This window comes from Ictalurus furcatus, chromosome 3, assembly GCF_023375685.1.
Source record: "Ictalurus furcatus strain D&B chromosome 3, Billie_1.0, whole genome shotgun sequence".
NCBI lineage: Eukaryota > Metazoa > Chordata > Actinopteri > Siluriformes > Ictaluridae > Ictalurus > Ictalurus furcatus.
This window is the reverse complement of record NC_071257.1, coordinates 18958397-18985774: the sequence shown is the minus strand read 5'-3', so window position 1 is coordinate 18985774 and position 27378 is coordinate 18958397. Positions and strand designations below refer to the sequence as shown.

General features: G+C 38.3%; 1 protein-coding gene across 1 annotated transcript in view; it reads right to left on the bottom strand.

Annotated features, from left to right (window-relative positions):
- The window catches only part of zgc:171482 (zinc finger protein), a 76192-nt gene that overhangs the window by 44688 nt on the left and 4126 nt on the right, over positions 1–27378 (bottom strand). The window contains exons 2-3 of the mRNA XM_053621250.1: positions 16890–16994; positions 2412–2504 (exon numbers count right to left, since the gene is read on the bottom strand). Of these exons, the coding sequence (XP_053477225.1) occupies positions 2412–2504; positions 16890–16994 (198 nt within the window). The remainder of the gene's footprint in view (positions 1–2411; positions 2505–16889; positions 16995–27378) is intronic.

Below are 27378 nucleotides of genomic sequence, written 5' to 3'. Positions count from 1 at the left end.
TTCCCATGACTAGCAGTGATAATTCTAGCCTGATTGTGGAAGGTTTTTAGAAGTGCTTATGAGGCTAAACATTGTCAACCTGCGCATGGCTTTGAAAGTGAGATTGACTGCCTGAATTAAATAGAGTTAACAGCCCACATACAGTCATGTGGGATTTTAGGGAGTACAGAGTCTCAAATACACAAAAAGTTCCAGAAGGACTGAGGCAGTTGTTGGCGATTGTGAATACCGATCTTGAGTGGAACGCAAGCAGGGCTTCTCCTAAATGAATCTCATTTATAGCTCGCAGCATGCATCCCTTCTCAGCCACACCATCTCATCTCTGATGTTTTTGAACATCGTGGGTCCACCGATGTCAAAGTTCAATCCCGAGCCATGTGTGCACTCATGGATATACAAGGGACACAGGGAAGAGAAGGAGGAAACTGACATGACAGCTTTGTGGAATATTTTGTCTTATGTAAAACGATTTGTTCTTGATTATGTTGTGCAGTTAATGTTTATTGTGAATACACTCACTGTATAAAATGTAGCGTTGTTTTTGAAGTACTTTGGAGAAACGTGTTTTGTAGTAAACTGAGGTGACAGTACATAAGCTGATAGAATGTGCAATCCATAAATGTTTCCCTTTGTACTGAGAATACTCACTGCTATTATGTTTGTTATGCTATTATGTTGCTGTAGTAGTGTGATCAATTACATAGGCCTACCTATTAGCATTGAATATCATTGGCTACGTGAGACACTGGAAGCACTTTTACATGTCTGTAAGTTCAGGGGCCGGGGCCATTCACGTGCCTCCTGACCTGCCGGACCGCTACCCTCTTAGTGTTCCGGGACCTGCAGATTTACAAATTAAGCACTGCTACTGTCCTATTTATTAAAGTCTTACAGCAAGTGCATGCTATTGCCAAAACAAAACTCCGTTTGCTGTGACAGCTTTTGGCAGGTATAATTTAGAAAAAAGCCATCTACAGATTTTCCCTGCAATTTACCTGAGGGTTGACATGCAATCCACTGTTGAGAGCAGCGGCTTGACTGTGTACACAAGCTGACTATACACTCAACAAACATACACAGAATGCGTACACAATTGTAGGTCTATGAGTAATGTTTATATGGTATACAATGTCACAGTGTGAGTGAATCTCATGTTTTTTTTTACCTTACACTGCAATGAACCTTAGTGAGGCTCAGAGGATGGAACAGCATAGTAAACTGTTCGGCACTCCTTTAAAGGAAACCTATACCCTGAAGCACATTAAAATATGTTTATATTTTAAGATGTGTTCAGTGATTCTAGTGATACTGTATTTTTGTTATTCTTGTGAGAAATTAGTAATTGTCTGCCGCAGTGCCATCGTAGTGGGACAGTGCTAGTGCAGTTACAGGGCGTTTTAATAGAAGAAAAAATACAATGATTTCAAACATCAGGGAACATCAGGTTTTGCTTTTTGTGCTGAAATCAAAAGAGCAAGAGCTTCCTATGTCCCTCACTATTTCCAGTAGTATTCAATATTAATAAGAATATTAATAAGTAGTGGAGACGTTGGATGCAGTACAGCTATATGGAGCAGTTGTTCTGAGTCATGGCAGAGCAAGCTAGCTAGATGTACGAGATGACAAGTATGATGGTGTTGATGGCAGTATTAGAGTACAAGTTGAAGCTTTGGAACCTGATCTCTTTGAGCAGAGTGCACAGATGAAGAGGTGAGAGATTAGCATGTATTAAAGGATGTCACTTTAGGCAAGCAAAAGCTAATTCCCGATGGCACCACTATCAGCAGGCAGTCAAATGGCATTTTGGGTAATGTAGGAAACTGTGACATAAAAACAGACCAACACATCAATGAAATAAGGTAAAACTTCATTACAAAATAAATCCTGGATGCCATGTTAATTATAAAGATGAAAATGCAAGACAGGATGGATTTTTCCTTTATTAACCCAGTCCGTAGCCTACTTTTTAACAAAGTTCTTAAAAGCTATGGGCTGAAGCTGTATAATAAATGCAGTTATTTGGCAAACCTAGATTCAAGCTGTTATGCACAGTACAGGTTTAAATCCTGGGATCAAAGAGAATCAGTGGAAAATCTTTGTATAACTTCTCTCAATTGGCATTAGTCATTCTTGTGTTTCTCCAATAATTTCTATGGCTTGAGATGCTGATAATGTACTTGGGTTACCTATAAAACACACTAACACACAAACAACACTGACAACACTAGACATTCTAAGAAAACATGTGGACAGCAGAAGCAGCAAGGAACTGCATGATCAGATCCAGGTCAGTGAAGACATCCAGTAGCTCCTGTGGCTCTCCACAGAAAAGGTTAACGAACACTCAGTGCTGCAGGGTGTGAGAGTAGAACACAATCTCATTCTTTCACATCCTATGTGCTGGAACATACCGGGTTGTCTGGTCTCAGTCTTTTAGAAGGAGGACCACCGTCTTCTGGGTGGAGCATGTAGAACAGACGCACTTTGTTGGCATGCTTCTTGCTCTGTTAGATGATATAAAAAGAAAGGAAAAGATGCACATTATGAAAATTAGTCCTATTTTTCCGCACATGAATATAGCAGAATTTAGCAAACTACTGAAAATTCAATGTAGGAATTATTAGATTTTAATAGAGATACACATTTCTCAGCCGATACCCATAACCGATTATTCAGAGTGATATCGGCCGATACAGACAGTTCTGCCTTTTATGCCTTTTTTAAAATGAATAATAATTAATTCCATAATTCTGAAATAAATGCAAATAAAAACTTTATTCTCTCCATTTCGACAAGTTTTTTCACAGTAACTGGTCTCATAAACAGAAAACACATTACTCACATTAACATTAACACGTTAACTCAATTCTGAAGATTAAAGTAAGATTTCTTAACTTATTGAACGTTATTAATTCATAGTAACAGAATTAATTGACTGAATTATATATATATATATAAAAAAACTCCTGTTAGGTTCACATTCACTCACCACAAACAAAAACATTTCTACTTCATCAGTGACATCAAACTGGTAATACATAATATAAACTTTTTCATATATTAACATTAACTGGATATGAAACATACTACTCTATAAATATATTTTTCTGTGCAATATAAACTTTTTTGTGAAGTCATATTTAAATCTTTCAACGGTGTACTGGTGCTTTAATTCAGCGCGAGCAGCGCAGCAAAAAGAAATTAGACTCGACGTCGAAACTCCCGCTTCACTGCTGCAGCGTCCAGTGTAAAATTTTAGCAGTGCAGAGATTACAAACTGCAGTTTTGTCGTCATTCCACACAAGAGACATCATATTTAGACACAGCACGAAACATGTGTTTTCCCGCCCTCTTTTGATTGAAAGGATATAATCAGCCCTGATCATCGGATGTTTTTAAACTATAGGCTTATGGCCGATAGCGTGAAAATTTGCCTTTATCAGCCGATACCAATTATTAGCCGATACATCGGTGCATCTCTAGATTTTAATGAAGCTAATAAGTCTTCCATTACATGTGTAAGGAGCTGACATCAAACTGTTTTAAGCATAACACTTATTTCAAGACTTATAATAACGTGAGATCTGATTATAGCTTATAACAGCAAACAGTATTCATTTGATAACTTAGCAGAATTAGTGATCTGAAGATACTAAAATCAACATTTAATTCATTTCTTCAGAGTTGAATTCAGTTGAATAATTTGTAAATTAATTCTTCCTTTTTGGTTCTTAACTTTGCTGCAATAGCAAAATCTAGAAACATATCAATGTCTCTGCTCAGCGAGAATGAATAGACCTTGACTAATGATTTGCAAGGGCTCCACTAAATATTCAGTCACTATTCATTATATTTCTACATTGTAGCGCTGTAATGTGGAGACATGCAACCAGCAACTTCTGCAGTGATACATGAGAAGTGATGGCTGATAAAAACTGATGTAGGTCCTGTATTTTGAGTGTTTCTGTGTTATTAAACTGCTTCCACCACATCTTTTTGCAAAAGCTTTATAAAGTATAACGTTTTTATTTGTAATGCGAGCATCAGTGAAATACAATGTATCACTACAATGTGATAAATGGGAGTTTGTTAAAAAAATAGATTGCGTGAGGTACTAATTTTGCTTAATAAAACTGTGAATGTCGCGATTTGTCAAATCCCCCGCAGAACACTTAATGGGAATATGCAAGCTGCTCACAGTACATGTATGATTTATTTAAATGCTTTATTAAAATTTGGAAATAACTACCTTTAGCCATCAATATTGCTGAGTAATCCATCCATTCATTTTCTGTACCACTTGTCCTACACAGGGTCGCTGGGAGCCTGGAGCCTATCGTGGGGAGCACAAGGCAGGGGACACCCTGGATGGGGTGCCAACCCATTGTAAGGCACAATCAGACACACACTCACGCATCCATTCACACACACTATGGAAAATCTGGAAATGCCAATCAGCCTATAATGCGTGTTTTTCGACTCATGGAGGAAACCGGAGTACCTGAAGGAAACTCCTGAAGCATGGGGAGAACATGCAAACTCCACGCACATAGGGCAGAGGCAGAAATCGAGCCCCCCACCCTGTAGGTGCAAGGCAAATATGCTAACTACTAAGCCACTGTGCCCCCTGCAGAGGAATCAACAACCAATTATATTGTTTAGACATTATACATATAAATGTTCTTAGCTTCTGTTATTTGTTTGCCCTCACTTTTATTTACCATCATTCACTTTGATTTCACCTTCTGACTGACTGTAGTATGACCAACCAGGACAAAATCAACATGAATGGAAAAAAGCAAACAGAAAGAACAATCTAGTTTTCTCCAAAAAACATATATAAATGTGATGACTAAATGAAGTAGTTCACACTGACAAACTAGGACTTGCTACTTAGCCCAATATCTCTGGTTTCACAGGGAACAAATGGCATTTCTCACACTCACAGAGCTGAGAAGCAGCAGTGCTCTAAAGACAATGAGGATTTTGTCCTGCCGGCCAGATGGCTAGTCTGAGGACGTTAACACTTGCACTAAGGTTACTCTCCGCCACCCAAACACTTTTATTATTTCATAGGGATCCGAACATCCGAGCATGCCAAAAGAGCTGGATGGCACCTGTAGTTTGAAATATGCATGTGTGTGCTTCACTTTTAAAATAATTACAAGTTTCTCAAGTTTCAAATTGTCAGGGTGGGCCAGAGAAGCTCAGGATTGCACACTTCAAAACTACTTACTGGAATAAGCTACTCAGAGGCATTGTCCTGATTATAAATTCTTCAGCTGCACAATTTTTCACTGGGTAGACTGGGTGTACTTTGTTTAGGAAAGAGGTATCCTCTAGGCTAATAGTTTTTTATAAAACAGTGCTTGGACATAATGACACATTACCAGTGTGAGTAAAGGGTATTAAATCATATCACTATGCATGACAGTCATTAATTCATATCTATGTAAATTTTCATTTAAGAGCCCGAGAGTATTCCTCGGTCCACAGAATGAGCTGTATTTTTTTTATGTCTGCCTCTCGTGGCCTTTTCTGCAGAGAGGTGCAATTTCCATAGTTCACTGTGAGCATATGCACTTTCTGACTGCTGCTAATATAATTGAAAAATGTGGCTATCAAAGAATTGCCATATCATACACAGCTGAAATCTGCCCCTTTGGTGAACATAATAATCTTGAGCAAATGCACAGTGGGGGTCTGAAGCCCTACAGCCAGCACAAGGGTAGGATGTAAAGGAAAAGGATCCTGTTAGCTGAGAACATCAGCACTTAAGGCAGCTATTCAGGTCTGTTTTGAAGCTGATATATTGCTGGAGCTTTTTATTATTTCATTTAGTAACCATCCATATACTTGCTATTTAAAATCTGATATTTGTGTGGACTTGCTTATGTGAGAATAAGAGGTAATATCACTGAGTGCCTCAGAGCATGAAGAGACAATCATTGTTACAATAATTTGCTGAAACATGTGTGGTGAAAATGCTGTTATGGTGTTTATCAGGACAACAAGCTCCTTGCTGACTTCAGTGGGAAGGTGACAGCAGTAGGTAGGCTTCAGTAGGATACAGGATATAAAATGCACTCAACATTCAGGAATCATGCACTCCATCACTACATGATGAAATAATTCCTACACAATAATTCCACCATATCCATGTCTGTTTTTGTTTGGGACTACAACAATGGATGAATGAAGGCTATCATAAACGTATCATTCTTCCACAGTATTTGCCAGTTGTTTTACTGTTGTTTTACATAGAGGTGTGCAACCAATTGGACCCAACATCAAAATACAAACAAAATACTTAGTATAAATGTGACGCCAGACACTGATCATGTGGGTCACATACTCAGGTTGTGAAGCATTCATTTCTGCATTCTCTCACACTGGCTTTGTAAATATAACATCTTTAATTTGCTATGTTATAACAAACACGCATCAGCACTACATATGATCGCTTAAAATTCTTTAATCCAATGAGATGTTCATGCCAACATTCTGTAGTAGTTAAAACTTTCACGCTTTCGTCACCAGAGCACATGCTGTTGTAATAGAGCTGCAGGCTGAAACATAGCCCATGTACAGTTTAGTTTATAAGCCTACTCTGCACAATATAGCACAAATATTGCATTTTGTAGTGTTTCTAGCTAGAAATGATGCCTATGCCCTGCAGACTGTGGCACACAGTAGAGGAATTCAAGAAAAATACTGCACTTTGTTTTTGCTTCAACCACACAGCTTCAACTCTGCACAATTCAGGTGTAAAAGGCTACCTTAATATGGGAGTTTATTGGTTATAGTGTTGGCACTGTGTAAAATGGGCTTAATTCATTAATTAAGCAATGAAATAAGCTTAAACTTTAATATCTTCTTTGTTCCAGTCAGAGTCAATGCAGTTTAAAATAATTATATTTTGCGAAATAACCAACTAAGTTCAAGAATATATCATGGTTGGGTACAAACAGAAATACAGTGATGTGAAAAAATAAGTATACCTCATGGAAACTGTTGGCTTTTTTGACATATTTGGACAAGCAATCATTTGATCATCTTTGAAACAGTGCCAATTAGTGACATTTATATACTTGAAAAAAACCACAAGGAAAAATAGCTTTTTCAATCATTTATTCAACAGAAATATCAATAGATGTACTATTCGTCTGTGGAAAAAGTAAGTGCACCCTTGGCCCCAGAAGCTAGTATTGCCCCTTTACCAGAAATAACGTCTTACAGGTGTTTTGCATAATTGTCCACGAGGCTTGCTGGAATTTTTGACCACTCTTCCATGCAATATTCTTTCAGTTGCAAGATGTTTGAGGGTTTTCTTGCATGTACTGCCAGTTTCAAATCCCCAACAACATTTCAATGTGATTCAAATCCGGGCTTTGACTAAGCCATTTCATAACCCTCCATTTCTTCTTTCTGAGCCATTCCTTGGTAGATTTTCAGTTCAACTTCACCTTTTGGACAGATGGTGCACTCCCTCACATTATCTTCAACCACTCTTTGATATGATGCAGAATTCATAGCTGAATCAATGAATGCAAGCTATCCAGTCCCTGAGGCAGTGAAACAACCCCAAACCATAACATTCCCACCACCGTGCTTCACTGTGCTTCTCCTGAAAAGTTGTCTTTGGTATGCGCCAAACATGTCTACTGTCACTGTGGCCAAACTACTCTATCTGTGATTGGTCTGTCCATGGCACATTATTCCAAAAGGCCTGGTCTTTGCCTATATGCTCATTGGCAAACTGTAGTCTTGCAAAGGCTTTTTCCTAGCACTCCTCCCATGCTGGTCAAAATTGTGCAATCTCTTCCTGATTGTAGAAGCATGCACTTTGACACCAACAGTTGCAAGACTCACTAGCAGATCCTATGATTAAATTTTGGGGTTCTTGGAGACTACTTTTTGCATCAGGAGGTCTGCTCTTGGGCTGAATTTGCTGGGACGGCCAGTCCTGGACGAATTGGCATTCATTTGAAATCTGCCCCGTTTGTACATTATTTTCCTTACAGTGGAAGGATGCATTGCCAGACTCATAGGCATCCATAACCTTTTTTTCTGAAGGCCTTACAGAACTCTTTAGATCTTGGCAGGATGACACCACATACCTCAATAGCAAAGGGAACACCAGACACTAGATATAAGAGGTATAAATAAGATCGGTTCCACCTGCACTCCCTAAGCAGGTTCTAATAACTGGCACCCGATCTTGAACACCTGAATAAAATGTTATGGATTTGAAGCTGTGATAACTGTAGGAGTGTACTTACTTTTTCCAAGTGACTGATCTGGTTTTTTTTTTAAGTTAAGCTAAGTTACATTTTTATTACAAAATGTCAATTTCATGTGTCATTTGATAAAGTGTATCACCTATTAATAACCTGTTAAAAGGCACTATTTCAAAGAGGATCAAATGTTTGCTTGTCCAAATATGTAAAAAACAAACAAACAAACAAACAAACAAAACAAGCAATTTCCATGGGGTGTATTATTTTTTCACATGACTGTAAATGCCGGAGCAGATATTATTGGTCAGGCTTCCTCGAGAAAGGGTGTAAGTGGGCATTTAAAAAAACAGTCCTCAGCAAACCTCTAATTGTAGACTCAGTTCTGGTGTTACGGATGCTGCTGCCATGCTAAAACAGTTACAAATGAAGCAAACTATCAAACATGTTCTGATACTGCCCAAGTAATTTATGAACATTGCAAAGTGCTTGGAGCTGTTTTACCCGATACTTTATCAAACATCCTCTGAATACCCTTAGGCCCTTACATACAGTTTCAAATACAGTTTCCTGCTCTCTTCCTGAAGTGTTAAATCAGTTAAATCAGCAGGCGAAGCAGTACACTCTGCAGGTCACAGCAGCTCAGGATGAAGGTTGAGTAACCCTGCTCACACAGACATTTCTGGTGGAAAAAACTTTGTATTGTATAAGCTTTGTCAAAAGTTCGAGGAACTTCAGCCCATTGCGTCAGCCAGGAATACAGACTTATGTCTCGGGTAGTTGTGTGAGTGGAATTGAAAAAAACAGCTTTATCCAAAAATGGGTGTGTTAAAAATGCATGCGTTCTTATCAGACATGGGGTGCTGTTCAGTGGACTGCTTTGCATTTCTCATTTAAGGTAACACAATATTAGCTGTGGATCTTAGGTGTGAATGTTTCATTCACAGATAAACTGGTTTAAAAAAGTAGTGATTATATGGCCATGTGACTGAATTCAACGTTCTGTCTTGTGGGTGTTAGAAGAAATATACAGCTATTTGTGTGTGTGTGTGTGTGTGTGTGTGTGTGTGTGCGTGTGTATGTGTGTGAGCATATTTATGTATTTCAGACGCAATGCTCCAGGATTGTATAACCCAATAATAAGCATGTGCAGATACAAAGTTAGAAACAGATATACTGAATGAGGTGTAAGTACACAGTTTTTCTTAGTAAACCATAAGACAGATGGAGGATGTAGGTTAGAGTCATAAGACCTATAGAGAATGAACTCGTAAATGAGTATTGATATGTGTTAATGCATGAAGTCTGCATGTTTTTTTGCTCACCCTGGCACTGTCCGTGAGCAGCCAGTGGCTTTGATAACTGAGTGTGAGAGGAGGTTGTGTGCAGAGAGAGAGAGAGAGAGAGAGAGCAGCCTGGCTAAATTACACTGACCCAGTATGAGAGGATGAAAGAGGCCACTGATGCCAACAATGTATGCCACAAGAGAGTTTATATATTACACCATTTCTACTTCTCTGCTTCGACCTGAATCTATGTTTTACTGACATTGGGCCTCTTTTATTAAGCTGGATACAAACAGATTCATTCATAAATCATTCATAGGAGCATTTACACAAGAAATTTGGTATTTAGGAAAATCCAATAATTTCAGAACAAACGTTCGTATCCTACTCATGCTCCTAAATGTGTCAATTTAATAAGAAGATTGATAACTTTTTGATAACTAATGTAAACCTCAACTTGATCGACTTCAGATCATGTCATCCTTTACACTGTCTTCCTGTCAAAAACACATCCTCACGCTAATTCACTAGGCCAGGGATTAAGAATAACATTAAGAACATTTTGTGAAAACGTGTTGTTTTATTTTATTGGCATTAATTAAAGATTATAAAAAAAGAAGAAAGTGAGGCAAAACAAACGCATAAATTGAGACTAATAAAGTATGACAAAAGAAATGCTGCTGCATAAATGAAGGATGGGCCGGTCTGTCTGTGCATATCTGTATGCCGTAAACAAATGCCTCAGCTGAGGGAAGATGTAGCACTGCTCTCCATGCTTATGAGGAAAAGGATGCTTTGAGACCAGTATGATTTGTTCAGAGGATGAAAGCTGGCTTATAAATTGGTTCCATTTACCATCTTTTAGGAGACAGCTATCATACCCTTTCAACTCCACTTGAGCTATTCCTACATACTCTCTCTCTCTCTCTCCCACTCTTTTAATAGTCACTGTTACTTGATTAATTTTGGATTCATTTCACCTGTCTCTATAGTACTTTGTTCAACTTCTGTTGTCCAGAATTAAAACTGTCACTGTTGATCCATTAAAGGGTCTGCATTCATTACAAAACTTCAAACAAATGGAAAGGATTGCCCTCTTCTTCTTCTTCTTCCCCTGAAAGCCATTACATCCATCTTTCCTCCCATTCTTGATTTCTATTATGCCTCGCTCACCTTCGATTATTTTCCTTCCTTAGATTTTCATCAGATTTCGCGTTTAAGATACCGGAACAATACAAACTCCAGCATAAGGAGCAGGTGCTGGGATACATTTTGGCAGACATCACTTCTCAAAGATCACAGACTCTCAAAGGATACAGAGATTAGGAAAGGAACAGTGTGTGCACACCACATTCACTGCTCTGGAATGAGTAGTTCAGTGAAGTCTAATGCTAAACAACTTTTCTAGTTGGTTTTCAGTGAATATAAAGCTGGTCTGCATGCAGCCTGCAATAAATTCAACCATACTCATCTAAACAATGTGCAATCTGAGAATGGACAGTCTAGATGAGAGATGACAGGCCAATGAAATAAGAGCCAGAAAATCCATCACTAAATATAGTGCTTCGGTTACTGGAGCTGCTATGTAAATAAATCTCGCAGAGCTAAACTGCCACTCAGAGACACTCTGTCTGCTACACAGATTCTTACACTTAGGGTTTGTCCTCATTAGCTAAACCTGTTAATCTACTGATTGCATAGTTTGTAGTCCAGAAAGGCACAAAGTGAGGGCTGTAAATAATGCATGGGAATGATTCTTTAATGATCAGTCCTTAAATTACTTTCTCTGAGGTTGAGAGTCTTGAGAGAGGAGGACTAGATTACAGCTTTAAAAGCAGGCTGTGAAAAATGCACAAGCTTAGTGTTTAGCTATTCTTTACCAGAGTACAAAGTGCAAAATATTATTAGACCAATGATTATCAACTTTAGGAGTACGTGTAGACTAGTGTGTGTGTGTGGGGGGGGGGGGGGTATTGTATTGTAAATACAAAAGAATATCCAATACTGTGTGGTTGGATATTAAAGGAAGCAAAATTATTTAGTTTCAGCTTCAGACAAGAGGACGCAATCACTAACCCCAAGTAATTAATAATTTATTAAATAAACAAGTAAACAAAATAAACAAATAGTAATAATAATACAAACAATTAAATATACGCATGCCACATTGCTGAAAAATTCTTTATTCTGAATGATGAAAATGTATGGATATTTTTTTTTATAACAACACAGCACTGATAAATAACGTCAACTGCAAGCTAAATCAAAAGCTATGCAGTTATGGGAAAAAGAAAGTACACCCTCCTTCAATTCTTTGCTTTTATTTATCAGGGCCTAAATAACAATTGTGTGGCCCTCACTAAATTCTGTAAGCAAATTAACTCAGATGACAACAAAAAACACAAAAGATTTCAGTCCCCCCCCCCCCCCCCCAAAAAAAAATGTAAATCAACATTCAGAAACCAGGTGGAAAAAAATAAGTACATCCTATAATTCAGTAATATGTAGAACCTTTAGTTAAGTCACAATAACTTTAAGTAAACATTTTATGTGAACTGTGGGAAAAATTCTGGCCCACTTTTCTTTACAACATTCATTCATTCGCTGATGTTTGAGGGTATTTCTTTATACAAAGATCCCGCCACAGCATCTCAATGAGGTTGAGGTCTGGACTCTGACTTGGCCATTCTGATTTTTTTCTTCTTTAGCCATTCAGATGTTGATTTGTTGGTGTGCTTGGGATCATTGTCCTGTTGCATGACCCAATTTCAGATGAGCTTCCTGGACAGATGGCCTCACATTTGACTCAAGAATATTCTTGTATAAAGTGGAGTTCATTGTTGTCTCAATGACTGCAAGTTTCCCAGGTCATATGGCTACAAAACAAGCTTAAATCACCCCTCCACCATCATGCTTGACAGTTGATACACAGTGTGATACACTGTGTTTGGTTTTCGCCAAATATGGTGCTGTGCATGATGGCCAAACATCTCCACCTTGGTCTCATCAGTCCAAAGGATATTGTTCCAGAACCGTCGTGGTTTGTTAAGATGCAATTTTGCAAAGTTATGCTGTCCTATTCTTTTTGGAGAGAAGGAGCTTTTTCCAATAGCCATACATCCATGAAAGCCAGTCTTGTTCAGTCTTTTTCTGATGGTGCTGTCATGAACATAAGCATTTAATGTGCTTACAGAGGCCTGTAGAGCACATGATGGAGCTTTGGGTTTTCTTTATATCTCTGAGCATTAAATGGGTTGAGATTGGTCTGAAATTGCTGGAAAGCCCACTCCTGGGAAGATTGGCAACTGTCTCCATTTGTAAACAATCCTTCTCACTGTAGAATGGTGAATTTCAAATTATTTGGAGATTGTAAGCCTTGTAATATTCCAGAGATTGAAGGGCAGCAACAATTGCTACTCTGAGGTCATGGCTGATATTCTTTCTTCATGGCATGACATAGACACACACCTGAGAACTCCAGAACACCAAATTGCCAAAAGTTCTCCTTTTACAGAGGTAGTCACACTTCTTGATGATTAACTTTTTTTATGCATTTCATTACTATCACCTTACTGCTAATTACTCTCTGACTGTGACATGACTGTGGAAGTAGGAAGGGTGTACTTATTTTTTCTCACCTGGTTTCCGAATGTTGGGTTAATTTTTTGGGAAAAAAATAATACATCTTGAAATCTGTTGTGTTTTTAAAAAATTGTGTTTAATTAATATTTAATATTGTTAAATAATGTTTAATAACAACTACATTACAGGAACTTACACAGGGAAGATACTCTGCATTTAATGTTGCCTAATAATAATCAGGTTTTGTATTCTCAAATGTGCTAACAAAGGAAAACCTGTAGTCACTAACAGGTTTCCATGGGGTATAAGGAGAACATTTAATTAACATCTATGGAAGGAGACTCCAGTGTGATTTCTTGTTAACAGTCAAATATAATGCTTCACCTTCAAGTTTTCTGTAAGGTGACTGCTGGTGAGGGGATGCCTGTTTATAGCTGCAATAATGTAAGTGTTGCCAGCAAGTATGCGGGAAGTAGGAGTGCTGAGGGTGCTGCAGCAGTCTTTTAGGATTCCTTTAACTGCAGCTGCAAGAGCTAAAACATTTCCACAACATAAAATGTTCCCATAAACACAGGAAAATGATGGCAGTATTTTACAAAGTTGTATCAGGCCATATCACGCCACCTTATTGTTGATTACTTTCCTATAACTACCGTAGTTATTTTCTTATGTCTGTAGTGATTAATTTCTTACTTCTATGATTATGACAGCTAGGTGCAAGATTAGATCTCCTATGCAGTGACTCTCCGTGTAACTTAGGTAAGGTTGAAAGTGGGAGGAACACGCACCCCTGTGAAAAATATATGTATAGTGTACACACAAGGGAAATAGTCTTATTTTAGTTTTATAATAAATGCTGACTCTGTATATAGTGATTTATTGTAGCTATTTATACTATTATTATTTTTCTCCAATACTGACACAATACTGTGGATGGTGAGTGTGTTTTTTTTTAATCCACTACACTTTAAAGTTACTGGTTTTTACTTCACTTAAGACCTAAAATTACACAGCAATCAACATGATTTACACAAAAGGACACTGTGTGGACGTTGGGCAGTGGTGGCTTAGCGGTTAAGGCTTTGGGTTACTGATTGGAAGGTCAAGGGTTCAAGCCCCAGCACTGCCAAGCTACCACCCTTAACCCTCTCTGCTCCAGGGGTGCCGTATCATGGCTGACCCTGTACTCCGACCCTAGCTTCCTGACAGGCTGGGGTATTTGAAGAAAAAATTTCACCATGCTCTACTGTGTACAGTGAGGGAAAGAGGTATTTGATCCCCTCCTGATTTTGTACGTTTGCCTACTGACAAAGAAATGATCAGTCTATAATTTTAGTGGTAGGTTTATTTGAACAGTGAGAGACAGAATAACAACAAGAAAATCCAGAAAAACGCATGTCAAAAATGTTATAAATTGATTTCCATTTTAATGAGGGAAATAAGTATTTGACCCCCTCTCAATCAGAAAGATTTCTGGCTCCTAGGTGTCTTTTATACAGGTAACGAGCTGAGATTAGGAGCACACTCTTAAAGGGAGTGCTCCTAATCTCAGCTTGTTACCTGTATAAAAGACACCTGTCCACAGAAGCAACACAATCAATCAGATTCCAAACTCTCCACCATGGCCAAGACCAAAGAGCTCTCCAAGGATGTCAGGGACAAGATTGTAGACCTACACAAGTCTGGAATGGGCTACAAGACCATTGCCAAGCAGCTTGGTGAGAAGGTGACAACAGTTGGTGCGAATATTCGCAAATGGAAGAAACACAAAAGAACTGTCAATCTCCCTCGGCCTGGGGCTCCATGCAAGATCTAACCTCATGGAGTTCCAATGATCATGAGAACAGTGAGGAATCAGCCCAGACCTACACGGGAGGATCTTGTCGATGATCTCAAGGCAGCTGGGACCATAGTCACCAAGAAAACAATTGGTAACACACTACGCCGTGAAGGACTGAAATCCTGCAGCGCCCGCAAAGTCCCCCTGCTCAAGAAAGCACATATACATGCCCGTCTGAGGTTTGCCAATGAACATCTGAATGATTCAGAGGACAACTGGGTGAAAGTGTTGTGGTCAGATGAGACCAAAATGGAGTTCTTTGGCATCAACTCAACTCGCCATGTTTGGAGGAGGAGGAATGCTGCCTATGACCCCAAGAACACCATCCCCACCGTCAAACATGGAGGTGGAAACATTATGCTTTGGGGGTGTTTTTCTGCTAAGGGGACAGGACAACTTCACCGCATCAAAGGGACGATGGACGGGGCCATGTACCGCCAAATCTTGGGTGAGAACCTCCTTCCCTCAGCCAGGGCATTGAAAATGGGTCGTGGATGGGTATTCCAGCACGACAATGACCCAAAACACATGGCCAAGGCAACAAAGGAGTGGCTCAAGAAGAAGCACATTAAGGTCCTGGAGTGGCCTAGCCAGTCTCCAGACCTTAATCCCATAGAAAATCTGTGGAGGGAGCTGAAGGTTCGAGTTGCCAAACGTCAGCCTCAAAACCTTAATGACTTGGAGAAGATCTGTAAAGAAGAGTGGGATAAAATCCCTCCTGAGATGTGTGCAAACCTGGTGGCCAACTACAAGAAACGTCTGACCTCTGTGATTGCCAACAAGGGTTTTGCCACCAAGTACTAAGTCATGTTTTGCAGAGGGGTCAAATACATATTTCCCTCATTAAAATGCAAATCAATTTATAACATTTTTGACATGCGTTTTTCTGGATTTTTTTGTTGTTATTCTGTCTCTCACTGTTCAAATAAATCTACCATTGAAATTATAGACTGATCATTTCTTTGTCAGTGGGCAAACGTACAAAATCAGCAGGGGATCAAATACTTTTTTCCCTCACTGTATGTGACCAATAAAGACTCATTATCATTCCAGTATAATATTGCTAAATACTAAGTACACTGTTATATTAATGTTACATTATGTTACATTACAATAAGCAATGTTGCATTATAATACAGTGCTGTGTTATATACAGTGCTGTATTTGCTCGATCCTGATTTCTTCTGTTTTTGTGTATATCTCATACTAAATAGTTTTAGATCTTCAAACCAAATACAACATAAAACAAAGGCAACCTGAGTAAACACACAATCTAGTTTTTTTAAGCAAAAAGTTATCAAACACCAATCACCAATGTAAAAAACGAATTGCCTCCTTAAAATTAAAATCTGTTTGTGCCACCTTTAGCAGCAATAACTTCCCTGAGATGGTCTGATCAGTCCTGTGAGGATGTGCGCTGATAGAGAAGTGTTCCCATTGGTTGCAGCCTGTAGGTATTCTGGACAATCACAAAAGTCAACATTGGCCAACCATATGCAGAATATACCCGCTACGCTTTTGTGTGGAACTCACTTTTGTAGGCTTTCGAGTGAATAAAAGATAGAAACCCTCTTCATATCCCATAAAAAAATTTAGCCACACCCCTGACTCAATCCCCCCCTCACCCCAGCCCTGGTTTTACAAGCACAGGGTAGATGGTGCTATGACATAAGAGTTATCAGGACTGTGTGTTTGGGAAGGCAATAAAAATGCCATGATTTAAGGATGTGCCAATTATCAACTTTTTAATTATTCCTCAATTAATCTCAGTTACATGTTCACAGAAAATATAAGAACGTGAGGAAAGTGAGAGTCTAATGACAGGTGTGTATGTGTGCGTGTTTGTGTGTGAGAGAGCGTGTTAAACAGCCAACGGAGAAAAAGTGTGAATAACATCACTGAATGTGTGTTCTGTGTGTATGTGTATGTAACATGAAGTCTCACCTCATAGTGCGCAACACGCTGTGACTCAGAGATGAGCTGAGCATTGCAGATGTTACAGTAGCTCTCGGTGAAGAGTCCTCCATCGCCAAATCCTGCAGATTTCATCTGACAACAAACAGCAGCACACATGGTCAGGACTTATAGAGGACACTGCACTTTATCTTGTCAAGTTCAGACATAAGCTTATCAACAACTTCATCCAAATGTGATAATCACCACCCAGGTGTTTGCTAAGCCTAGGCTAATACTGGTCTTTGCTAAAACATGTGACAATGTTTAACTATGGAACGTGTCATCTGATACACTAGGACAGAGTAAAAACAGCTATAGCAGATTTCAAGGGAAAGGTTTTTTCTATGTTATGTGCGTCAGGTATATCTGGGTTTTGGTGATACATTTTCACAGCTACAGTATTTCACTGCTGTTTCCTTATCATAATTACAGCTACATTTTAAGTTTCAGCACTGAGTTCCTGAGTTTGTGATGTCATAGAATTTTTTTTGTATTTTTGAAGGTAATGGACCACATGTGCTACATGCAGTGACAACAAATGGGTTTTGCCTAAGGGTAAAGAAGTCATACTTTGTTTCAGTGTCTCCAATGTTTTCCTATTAACATATAATTAAACACATTCAATAAAAGACTTTTACTCTTTGTAAGTAAGATGTATGCTCAATGATGTATTGCAACCTCAATAATTGACGAACCATGAGGAATAAATGGACCAGTATAAACCATATGCACCATATAAATGGACCAGTGTAATCTGCTTCAATAATAAACTGAAAATAGCAAAACCATTACATGAAACTAACCAGAGCCAGGCTGATGTGGAGCTGCAAGTGACAAGGTTCAGTTTGAGTCTCATTTTACACACCAAATGTACAATTAGCCCTCTGTTACTGAATGTCCTCAACATGACAGATGAGAACATGCAGGAGCTACTAATTAGCTCAACAGCAGGCTACAAGATAGGACAGCGATAGCATTGTTGTCTAATTGATCTTGTCTGAAACTATTAGAGAACAGCCCTGTCAGCCTGTTTGAAGTGATGGCTCCTGGTATACTTTTAATGCACTTTCTGCTCCTCATCTCACCATATCAAAATTATTATTAGTGCTTTCTGTTGCACTTACTAATTTTAATTAGAATCCTCTGTTATACAAAAAATCAATTTAGTTACCATCTTCATGTCATCATGAATGATACTTTTCATTTAGGAGTCACCAGAAGGAAACGATCTCTTTCTGCAACTTGACTGGTATGCTCTAAACAGAGAGACTAATATTCATAGACTGCATATATTAGTATTCACTTGCTCCTGAAGATCTAACAGGGATATTTTACACAATAAGTACACTACAGGCAGAAACCTCAGAAGCCACACAGCTTTTGTTAAAAATAAATAGGAACATTTTTATTTTGACACTATGTGTAATATGTTTAACATAACACAATAGAGTTTCTTAATTTGTTTTTGTCTACGATCTACATTCATTAAAAGATCCCACTTTAGTTATAATTACAGTATGATTATCACAGATGCTTCTAAAAATGTAATTAAATCTGGTATTTTCAATTTAGAGCTTGTAAATAATAAGAATGTAAAATATGGTTAATTTAAAGTTTAATAAAACCTTGAAACATAAAAGACGTTCAAAAGTGCATCAGTGCAAACCAACTGAATATTTTAGAAAATACTTTAGGTTAAACTAGATATTAATAACTCTATTGCAATATGGTGTATGACAATATATATCTTTATAAGTCATTTGTTCCTGTGCAAATTTTCTGAACAAATATAATCAAACAACATCTACTCTTGAGCACTTTATAAGAAAATTTACAACTGATTAATTCTGCTTTGGAGAAAATAAAAATTATTATTATAATGATAAATAATTATAAATAATAAGAATTTTGAACTTTCAGATTTGCAGCATCCGGAGTTCTGATTTTTTTTTTTTTTTTTAAATATTCCAAGTCATTTGATGTTCTATGCATCAGATGGTTTGTTTATAAGTATTGTTTTGGTACAAGTTTTGGTTAGAAGATAATACTGAGCTCTGTTCAGTGCATTTATGCTTTTACAATATGTCTATGTCTCTGTATACATGCAACATTAATATACTGTAGACAGGTCACTTACTGAGGTCACTCAGATGTAAAGGAGTCAAACATTCAAATGCTTCTTCCTGCCTGTAGACCTAACAGTGAAGAGATCTTAGTGTTCTTATTAGGCTGGGTTAGAGGACTGTATGAAGAGTAGGAGGTCTTGGTGGTCAGTGTAATAACAATGGAACCTTAGGCAAGGCAGATCGCTCTCTCACACTCTCTCTCAGCAGTTCAAGGTTTGTGGATGGTGCTCTATCACTGCTGAATGATAAGATGGACCTCAAGATGAACTCTGTAATGTAATATTCTCTTCTTTATGGAGGCTTCACATTGCTATAGACCACTAAACTCTCAGCAGCTGGCAACATGCTTCCTGTGTCAGGACACTGGGGAGGAAACTAGAGTACCCGAGGAAACCCCCAAAGCACAGGGAGAACATGCAAACTCTGCACACACAGGCCTCCCCAGAGATATCATTTTAATCACTATTGGTATGAAATACAATAAGCACAAAGCAAAACTTATTTACCGGTCTACTTTTTGTACTTTGGCTAGAGGTGAACTTTTGACCCATAGTCACTGGGATCCACAGGACCCAATAAAAAAACAAGACTATATTTTCAATAACATTCAGTAAAACTACATTAAATGTTTTACTTTAAACCAACTAAAAACTTAAAGCTTTAGTGTGTAATATGTTTCGTTAAAAAGGGAAAAAAAATCCTCTATAATACCATGTTCCTGTGCTGCTGTTTGTCACCATGACAATCCTGTAATAGTAGTTCATGTCAGCACTGTGTCAAGAAATGTTGTTTGGATTGATGCTAAGTTTGTTCACATACATCATATGCCATCTTAGATACATCAAATGTCATCACACCTCAACTTTAGGCATGAAAAACGTATGAAAACACGGTGACTGGCAGGAGCCAACAAGTGAAAGAGAACGAGAGTGTATAGGTCAACAAAACAAAAGGTAATCTGTGAGTGAGAGCCAATATGAGGAAAATAGATTCAGAAGAGTTAACTTTTTTTGTGCTGAACATCTAAAGCAATTTTGTTCTCTAACTGGATGGAATATAGTGAATGATAGTCAGCCAATTTATGCTCGTTATGGAATTTGCATCATTACCCAGTTGTGAAGTTGTTTTAAATAGAGAACTCATGATAGTAAGGTAGTGACTAATGCGAGGAGTTTGTGTGGTTCTTTTTTGTGGTATTATAAACTCTGTTTTATTGGGCAAGAGTGAATCACCTGGGGTATCTGATCACCTCGGTGTATATATTTAATCCCCTGTGGTTTTCCTAGCATGCTAACATTCTCTAGCTCATTCATTATGGCTCTGGAGAACCAAAAATCAGTCATATCCCAGTGACAGCAATGTATTCAGCAAGAGCACTGCTCAGTATACTTCAGAAAGTTTTTTTTTTTTTAGAAAATATTAATGACAGCAATAGCAGGAGAGACTAGTCAGATTTTTCTGAGGGAATAGAATGGAAAAAAACCCCAACAGCATCAATATCAGTCACACAAGTCTTTTGACAGCATTCTTAGCAGTATAAGGCACTGCACCTGAGCCAGACACAATAGTACGTGATCATTTTGTAGCACTGTAATCAGAGCACAGGTTACTTATGTGGCAGCCTTATCTTCATCTGTGATGTGACATCATTCCTCCCTCTGCCATCTGTCTCTATCCACTCCTGTCTGCTGGGTGTGACTGTAGAGACCTTGTCTACGCCAGCTCACTGTTATGCTATTCTTACTGATGCACAGATCCAGTCAGGCTGTTTTCATGTGCAACGAACAGCAACACCAAGAGCATATTCGTTCAGTCCTGTCTGCCCTTACACTCCGTCAGACTGGAGAATAAAGAATTGCTTTGTCATAAGTAGGTACATTGTACATGATCACAGCTCTGTGATGGATATTGGGAATGCATACAGAAAAACTGGGAAAGACAGAGAGACACTGTCTGAGGATGGTGTCTGACCTAAAAAAAAAATCAAATAAATAAATAATAAAAAAAAAAGGAGCCAGCAGCACTTACTGAGGCTTAATCACAGCTCAGGTTTTCAGAGAGAATTTTTTCTTCAAAGTAGTAGGTTTCACTAGCAGAGATGGAGTTGAGAATAAAATGACTCTTGTTGAGATCATAGCTCTCTAAAGGTGAGCTCTTTGCACCCCTCCATACCCTGCAATACAATGCCTAAGGGTTTACAATGTCAACCCTCTGGGTTTACTGCAGCAGTTCACGGTCAGCTGTACACAAGAATGAGCTTCTTTTTATCTGTTTGACCTCCACACTAACTTATCTTGTCAAATCTGGGAAGCACCTGCTGCCATAAAACTTTCACTGGACCGTCGATCAATGATCGTAATCTGCTGAGATTGCTTCAGAGTAAATCTGGTCTAACAGAATTGGAATTGACGCTAAATATAATGTACTGTTCAGATATGCAAAGAGATATTATTGTGCAGTATAATGGGCTGTGTGAAATGTGAGCTGCAGCTCAGGCTAAAAGTGCTTTGCTAAAGATGACTAGAGACAGCCATTACGATATGCATTCCATGATAACAGTATCATGTAATCGAATAATCAGCAATTACATGGTTTGGTGCTCTGAATACTGACAGCATGATCGTGGTGGATTATTTCTGAAAGCTAAACATCTCTTAATATTCTCAGGGAGACTGACTGGATGCATGTAGAGTAACTACGCACGCAAATGGCATTCGTTTTGGCAAGACAGAGAGTCAGGTGCTGCTGGCACCAGCTTCAAGCATCATGCTTCTTCAATGCGCCATGGCTTGAAAAAGTTGATGAGTGCTCTTTTTGGCTGGGCTGCTTGTGTGAAGGGGCATTAAAAATACATCTGCAAGAAAGTGAACTGAGCATCCTTGCTGCCTTCATCCCTCCTTTTCTCGCACCACCCTGTGGAAAAGAGCAGCTTTAGAAATCCCTTCTCTCCTAACAACACATTTGCAATTCTGTGGTGCAAGTGCTTCTAGTTCACTTCACAGCACATCCTAAAGCGTAGAGTGCATCTTGTCGGTAACTCTCGTGGTTCATGGGGAGTTTTGTGAAGATGATTTAAGGTCAAATATTTTATAAATGATGAGTGGGGCAGGCCACTATAGACCTAGATGCATTGATGTCCCCCCCAGGCACATCATATCGATTACTGAGCTACAGCTTGGCATTTTAACTCCTACTACTGGTTTTCTGCCTCCTTCCGTTATTCTACTGATACAGTTAAGGATATTATGAACTCCAGACATATGGAAACTCATAGCAATGGCTAAAGGTATTAAAGTAATTACATTTTAATGACCTCAGTAATGATCAGCCAAATAAACCGCTAAAACTTTACCAACAGAAAACTAATTGAAATTGAAAGGACAGCAGATAAAATTTGCTGATTGTTTTGGCAATTAATAAAGAAGCTAAGGTCAGTTCTGACAGCTTTGAGCTAGCCATCATTCTTTTCTTTACAACAAGGTGTCCGTCAAATGCTGGAAATGCAAGTCAGAAGAGATTTCGAGCAGACTTCTGCATCCTATTTTGTTAGTGAAAAAAAAAAGAAAAGAAAAGCATTTACACCCCTGTCTGTAGCATTAGGATTTACATTTCTCACTGATTTTGGTCTTGTTGTTTGTCTCTGAAATGTCACTGTGCTCAGATAAGTGTTTGTATTGAATCTCTTAGATTACTTTGTTACTTAGGAACAGACAAAATGTCGCATAGCCATGGTGTCTAACAAAGAAATATGTCACATTTCCTTTTGTTGCGTCTGACAAGTGTCACCCAGATACAGAAAGCACATTTTCAAAGCATAGAACTTATCAAAATAAAACACAAGGGGATGAACGATTGAACATCATCTCACAAACACAGCTTTTCAAAAAAGAAAAAGAAAATCCTGATCTGCAGTGCCTCTAATTATGGTGCATAACATATTTCTGGAATAATCAAAAACACTCCAGACAACGTCTATTTGCCTAACTTGGTATTTAATGTCTACAGTACATATGCAACCCTTATGGGTAAGCCACCCAGTCAGTAATCTAACACATTTTCTATATAACCTCTTTTCCTAAGTGTTATAAACTACTCTGAAATGAGGCCCCAGATGTGCTACAGAGATGACCATCATATCAGTGGCTAATGGACCATAAACTAAGAGCCTCTGAGGATGTTCTTTCTATTTAAAATAAATTAGGAATAAACTATCCATTTCATCTAATAAAAAAGGGGATAAAAAGGATTACCAAATGTCCTGATCATGCTAGAATACAAATAAGAGCTTCACTAAACAACTTTGTAAAACTTTCAATGAGCTGATTGTTTTTAAGTGTGTATTATTATTTTACACAAACTGCAACATAAATTAGGCCAGCTACTATAAATCTAAAGCCTATCAGATTGCTTGGCTTTTACATTGGTGCTTGTGTCCTTAACCTTTATAAGCACTGCTTTGTCCTTGCACTTTTGAATTCATCATATGCTCCCAGCATGCCTTGCAAAGCCCTCGGTGAGTCTGGCATTCGCTTTGAGTAAACGAACGATGAGGATGACAAGGTACCAAAAGCCAGCAACATGTCAACACGATTGCAATCAGAGCCATGAGGACCACTCAGGCTGCTGGTCCCTTCAGCGACAAAGTGACCCGTGTTTTATTTTTGTGGGTATCAGTCATGTTAAGTGTAACCTTGGAATGACTAGGTATTTAGCCCACTTTCAACATGAAACAGAATTGCACCTGATAACTGCTCTACGAATGCTGGGACATCTGTTAGAGGACGTAAATCTATGCTCAACGTTAGACTTGTGCCTGTACATTGAGAAGCTACGATTCCCAGGTTCGATTCCTGGTCAGGGAGCCAACCCCAGCCATTGGAGGGTTGCACAAGCCAGTGCACTCTCAGTGCCAGTCCCAATCCCAGAAAATGGGAAGGGTTGCATCAGAAAGGGCATCTGGCGTAAAACCTGTGCCAGAATTAAACATGCGGACGATCCGCTGTAGCGACACAAAATAGGAGCAGCCAAAAGGGGAAATAAATCCTTGTGAGGATCTTCCACTGACATCATTAGTAATGCACCTAATTAATTTTGCTACCTCAAGATTGTGGAATATTTTACCATTGTTTATAAAGTCATCCCCCATAACAGACATTTTTATATCCAATTTTGAAGACATATTTATTCTCCAAGGCATCGGAGTCCTTGTAAGGTCTCTATCATCGAGCTGTCTCTTTGTTTTTGTGTTGATATTGGGGTCATTGTTTTTGCAGTCTCCCTATTGTCTTATTTACTTTATTAGATTTAATAATTGTGTTGTTATTATTTTATTTCATTCTGTCTTAATCTTATACTGATAAGATTATACTGTGAAGCACGTTGGATGACACTTGCTGTCTTTTAAATGTGCTATAGAAATAAAGGTGACGACTTTTTCTTGACATCTGCTACAGGAACCTATACCAAGGAATAAAACGTTTGAGATTAAAGCTCATGATCTCTGCTTCACAAAAATGTCTAGGTTATATATAAATATGACTTTTCATTTTCCATGAGTTGGAAGTAAATTTGTTAAATGTCATGTTTTTCACACATTTCTAATCAGCACTTGCTAAAATACTGTGCTCTCACACTCTCTTTCTCTCTCACACACATTTACATACAGTTGAGCACAATGAATAAAGCAGAAATGTCCATTAAAACAGCAATTATCAAATGCTGTGTCAGTGATGTGGAACATTTTAGGGTCTCTAATTAGATAGTTGAATTGGTTCTATATTACAGTTCTGAAGCATTAAATAAACATATGCATGTATATGTATAAGGCGTCACGCTGGTGCACCATGTCTAGGAAATGAATGAAGGAACAATAATGAACCGTACATTTAACCCTTATGTTAACTACAATGAAATCGCTGAAATGAGTTGAATAGCTGGAATTGGAGAAGACCTGTCTCATCATCTAAAACATGCGAAAAGAAAGTTTATGCTTAGCAGAAGCAACTACTGTACATGCATGTTGTTTATCCATATATATATACTCACAACCATGAGCAGAGATCGGACAGAGGTCGTTTCCTGTATGGTCTGAGAAATGTTCTCTGCACATTAGTATCCATTATCAGTAGGGATGCTCCGATCAGGATTTTTGCAGCCGATACCGATTACTGATTTCTTGTCATCATGATCAGCTGAAACCGATCCTGATCGTTCAAGCTTTATATAAGTGATATGTACGCTTTCTTTTGACAGTCACTGTTAACCTTTCTTTCCAGATAAAGTAATACCACAGATGTTCCCTTGGTTATATTACTTACAGTAATGTTGTAGACTGTTGTTTTTATTGAGAATCAAATAAATAAGCACAACAGATATTTATTTTACAATGAACATTTTAATAGGCCTTTAAAAATACACGGCAAATGGCGACTTTTTCATTGTTTCTTGAGACCTCGTAATAATTCCACACTGGTGATGACATGACTGCAGCGCTAAAGTTTAACGTTCATCATGTGTTTTGCGTCCTCACGTTTTACGTAATCAAATTGCAATCGGTTCATGAGATCGGCCAAATTTAGAGATTATCAATCGAGAATGTGATTATATTATTATTCATTATATATGGGTTAGCTGAGATGCAGTGTTAATTCAACTTTTGCATCAGCTGAGTGTTGGCTGACACATTCACCCGTTCTTCAAGCTAAATCTAAATTCTTTCTCATTGGCTCTTCATGTAGCTGACTGCATGCTCATGAATTGATTCATTCACAAATAAAATGGCGTTGATTGGTGACATTCTGCATAGATTTTGAAGCCCAAGCTATCACATCACATGCAAGATTATTAGATCACAGCTGCTGATTCAATCCAGAGCTCGGGTTACTGTCTGTATGGAGATTTCCATGTTCTCGACCTTGTCAGTGTATTTCAGTTTCCTCCCAACTTCCAGAAACAAGCCCATAGGTGGAATGGTTACGTTAAACTGCCCAGAGATGTGAACGGTACCATACAGTATGTATTCCTGCCCTATGATCTTGGGACAGGCTCCAGATCCACTAAAGATGAATATATATGTATAAATTCTAGAAACTGTTGTATGCAATCTGTAGCAGGTTATGAAATACTCAAACCAGCCCATCTGGCACCAACAACCATGCCACAATCAAAGTGACAGAGATCACATTTTTTCTCCATTCTGATGTTTGATGTGAACATGAATTGAAGCTCTTAACCTGTATCCTCATGATTTTATTCAATTAACTGCTGGCATATGATTGGCTGATTGGATAACTGCATGAATGGGCAGGTGTACAGGTGTTCCTATTAATGTGGATGGTGAGTGTATATGCTGGCAATAGATTCTTCCTTAATTTTAGTCACGTTAAATAAATCAAAAATCCCACACTGAGATCCAGTTATGCATTTCAGTGAGCTATTAAAATGTCTGCTGTGTGTGGAGACACCTTGCAATGACCTTGTTTGCACAGACTGTCAATCAGGTTTTATTACTTGATGCCACAAACATAGAACTGTCATCGGTTTTAGCTCTACGTACCATAATCAGTGCACATCAGATGGCTGTCTCTCTGCCTCTGTTAGCTTTGTTTCCGAAAACACTGAAAGCATAAGCGTAAAAGAAAAAACAAGCAGACAAAGTACTCTCAAAATAGATGCCTATCCAGTTGTGGTGGAGCACATGAAAGGTTAAGATCTCACAGATAGTTCAATCCCAGCTCCTCAGGGGACATGGAAATGGCAGTAGAAATCACACATAACACATCTGACGGATGCATCATACCATGAAAAATGCAAACTGAAATCCTGTGACATCTCTGGACTTTCTCACAACGTGTGCTGGTATTCCTGGTTCTTTGAAGTTAAAAGTATCTAACAGATATTTCTGTGCTAGCACCAAAATAGATTTTGCATTATATATGTATTATTCACAATCAAATGTGTGAGGCTTAGGTTCTGCATTGTTTTATGATCATTTTCTTTGTTTTCTTTGATTTTTACTTCTTGGGAGACTGAAATAGAAATAAAAAGCAGTATACAAGTCTGACAAAAAAAAGCTAAACTGAATACATAGGACATATCTAATCTGCAGTGCTAGACATGATGTCAATATTGAAATGCCTGATATAGCTTTCAGTGCTTAATGCAGGATGAGGAAATGATCACATGGCATCCTTCTGACAGGGTGAACAGGAGGGAAGTGAATTAAAGACAAAATTCTGCTTTGTTATTGAGGCTTTGTCTGATAGGTACAGCACTAATACATCTGATAGATGTAGTACCTTGATTTTCAGCCTGAACACACACAGCACAGGGTAATCAATATACATTCTAGA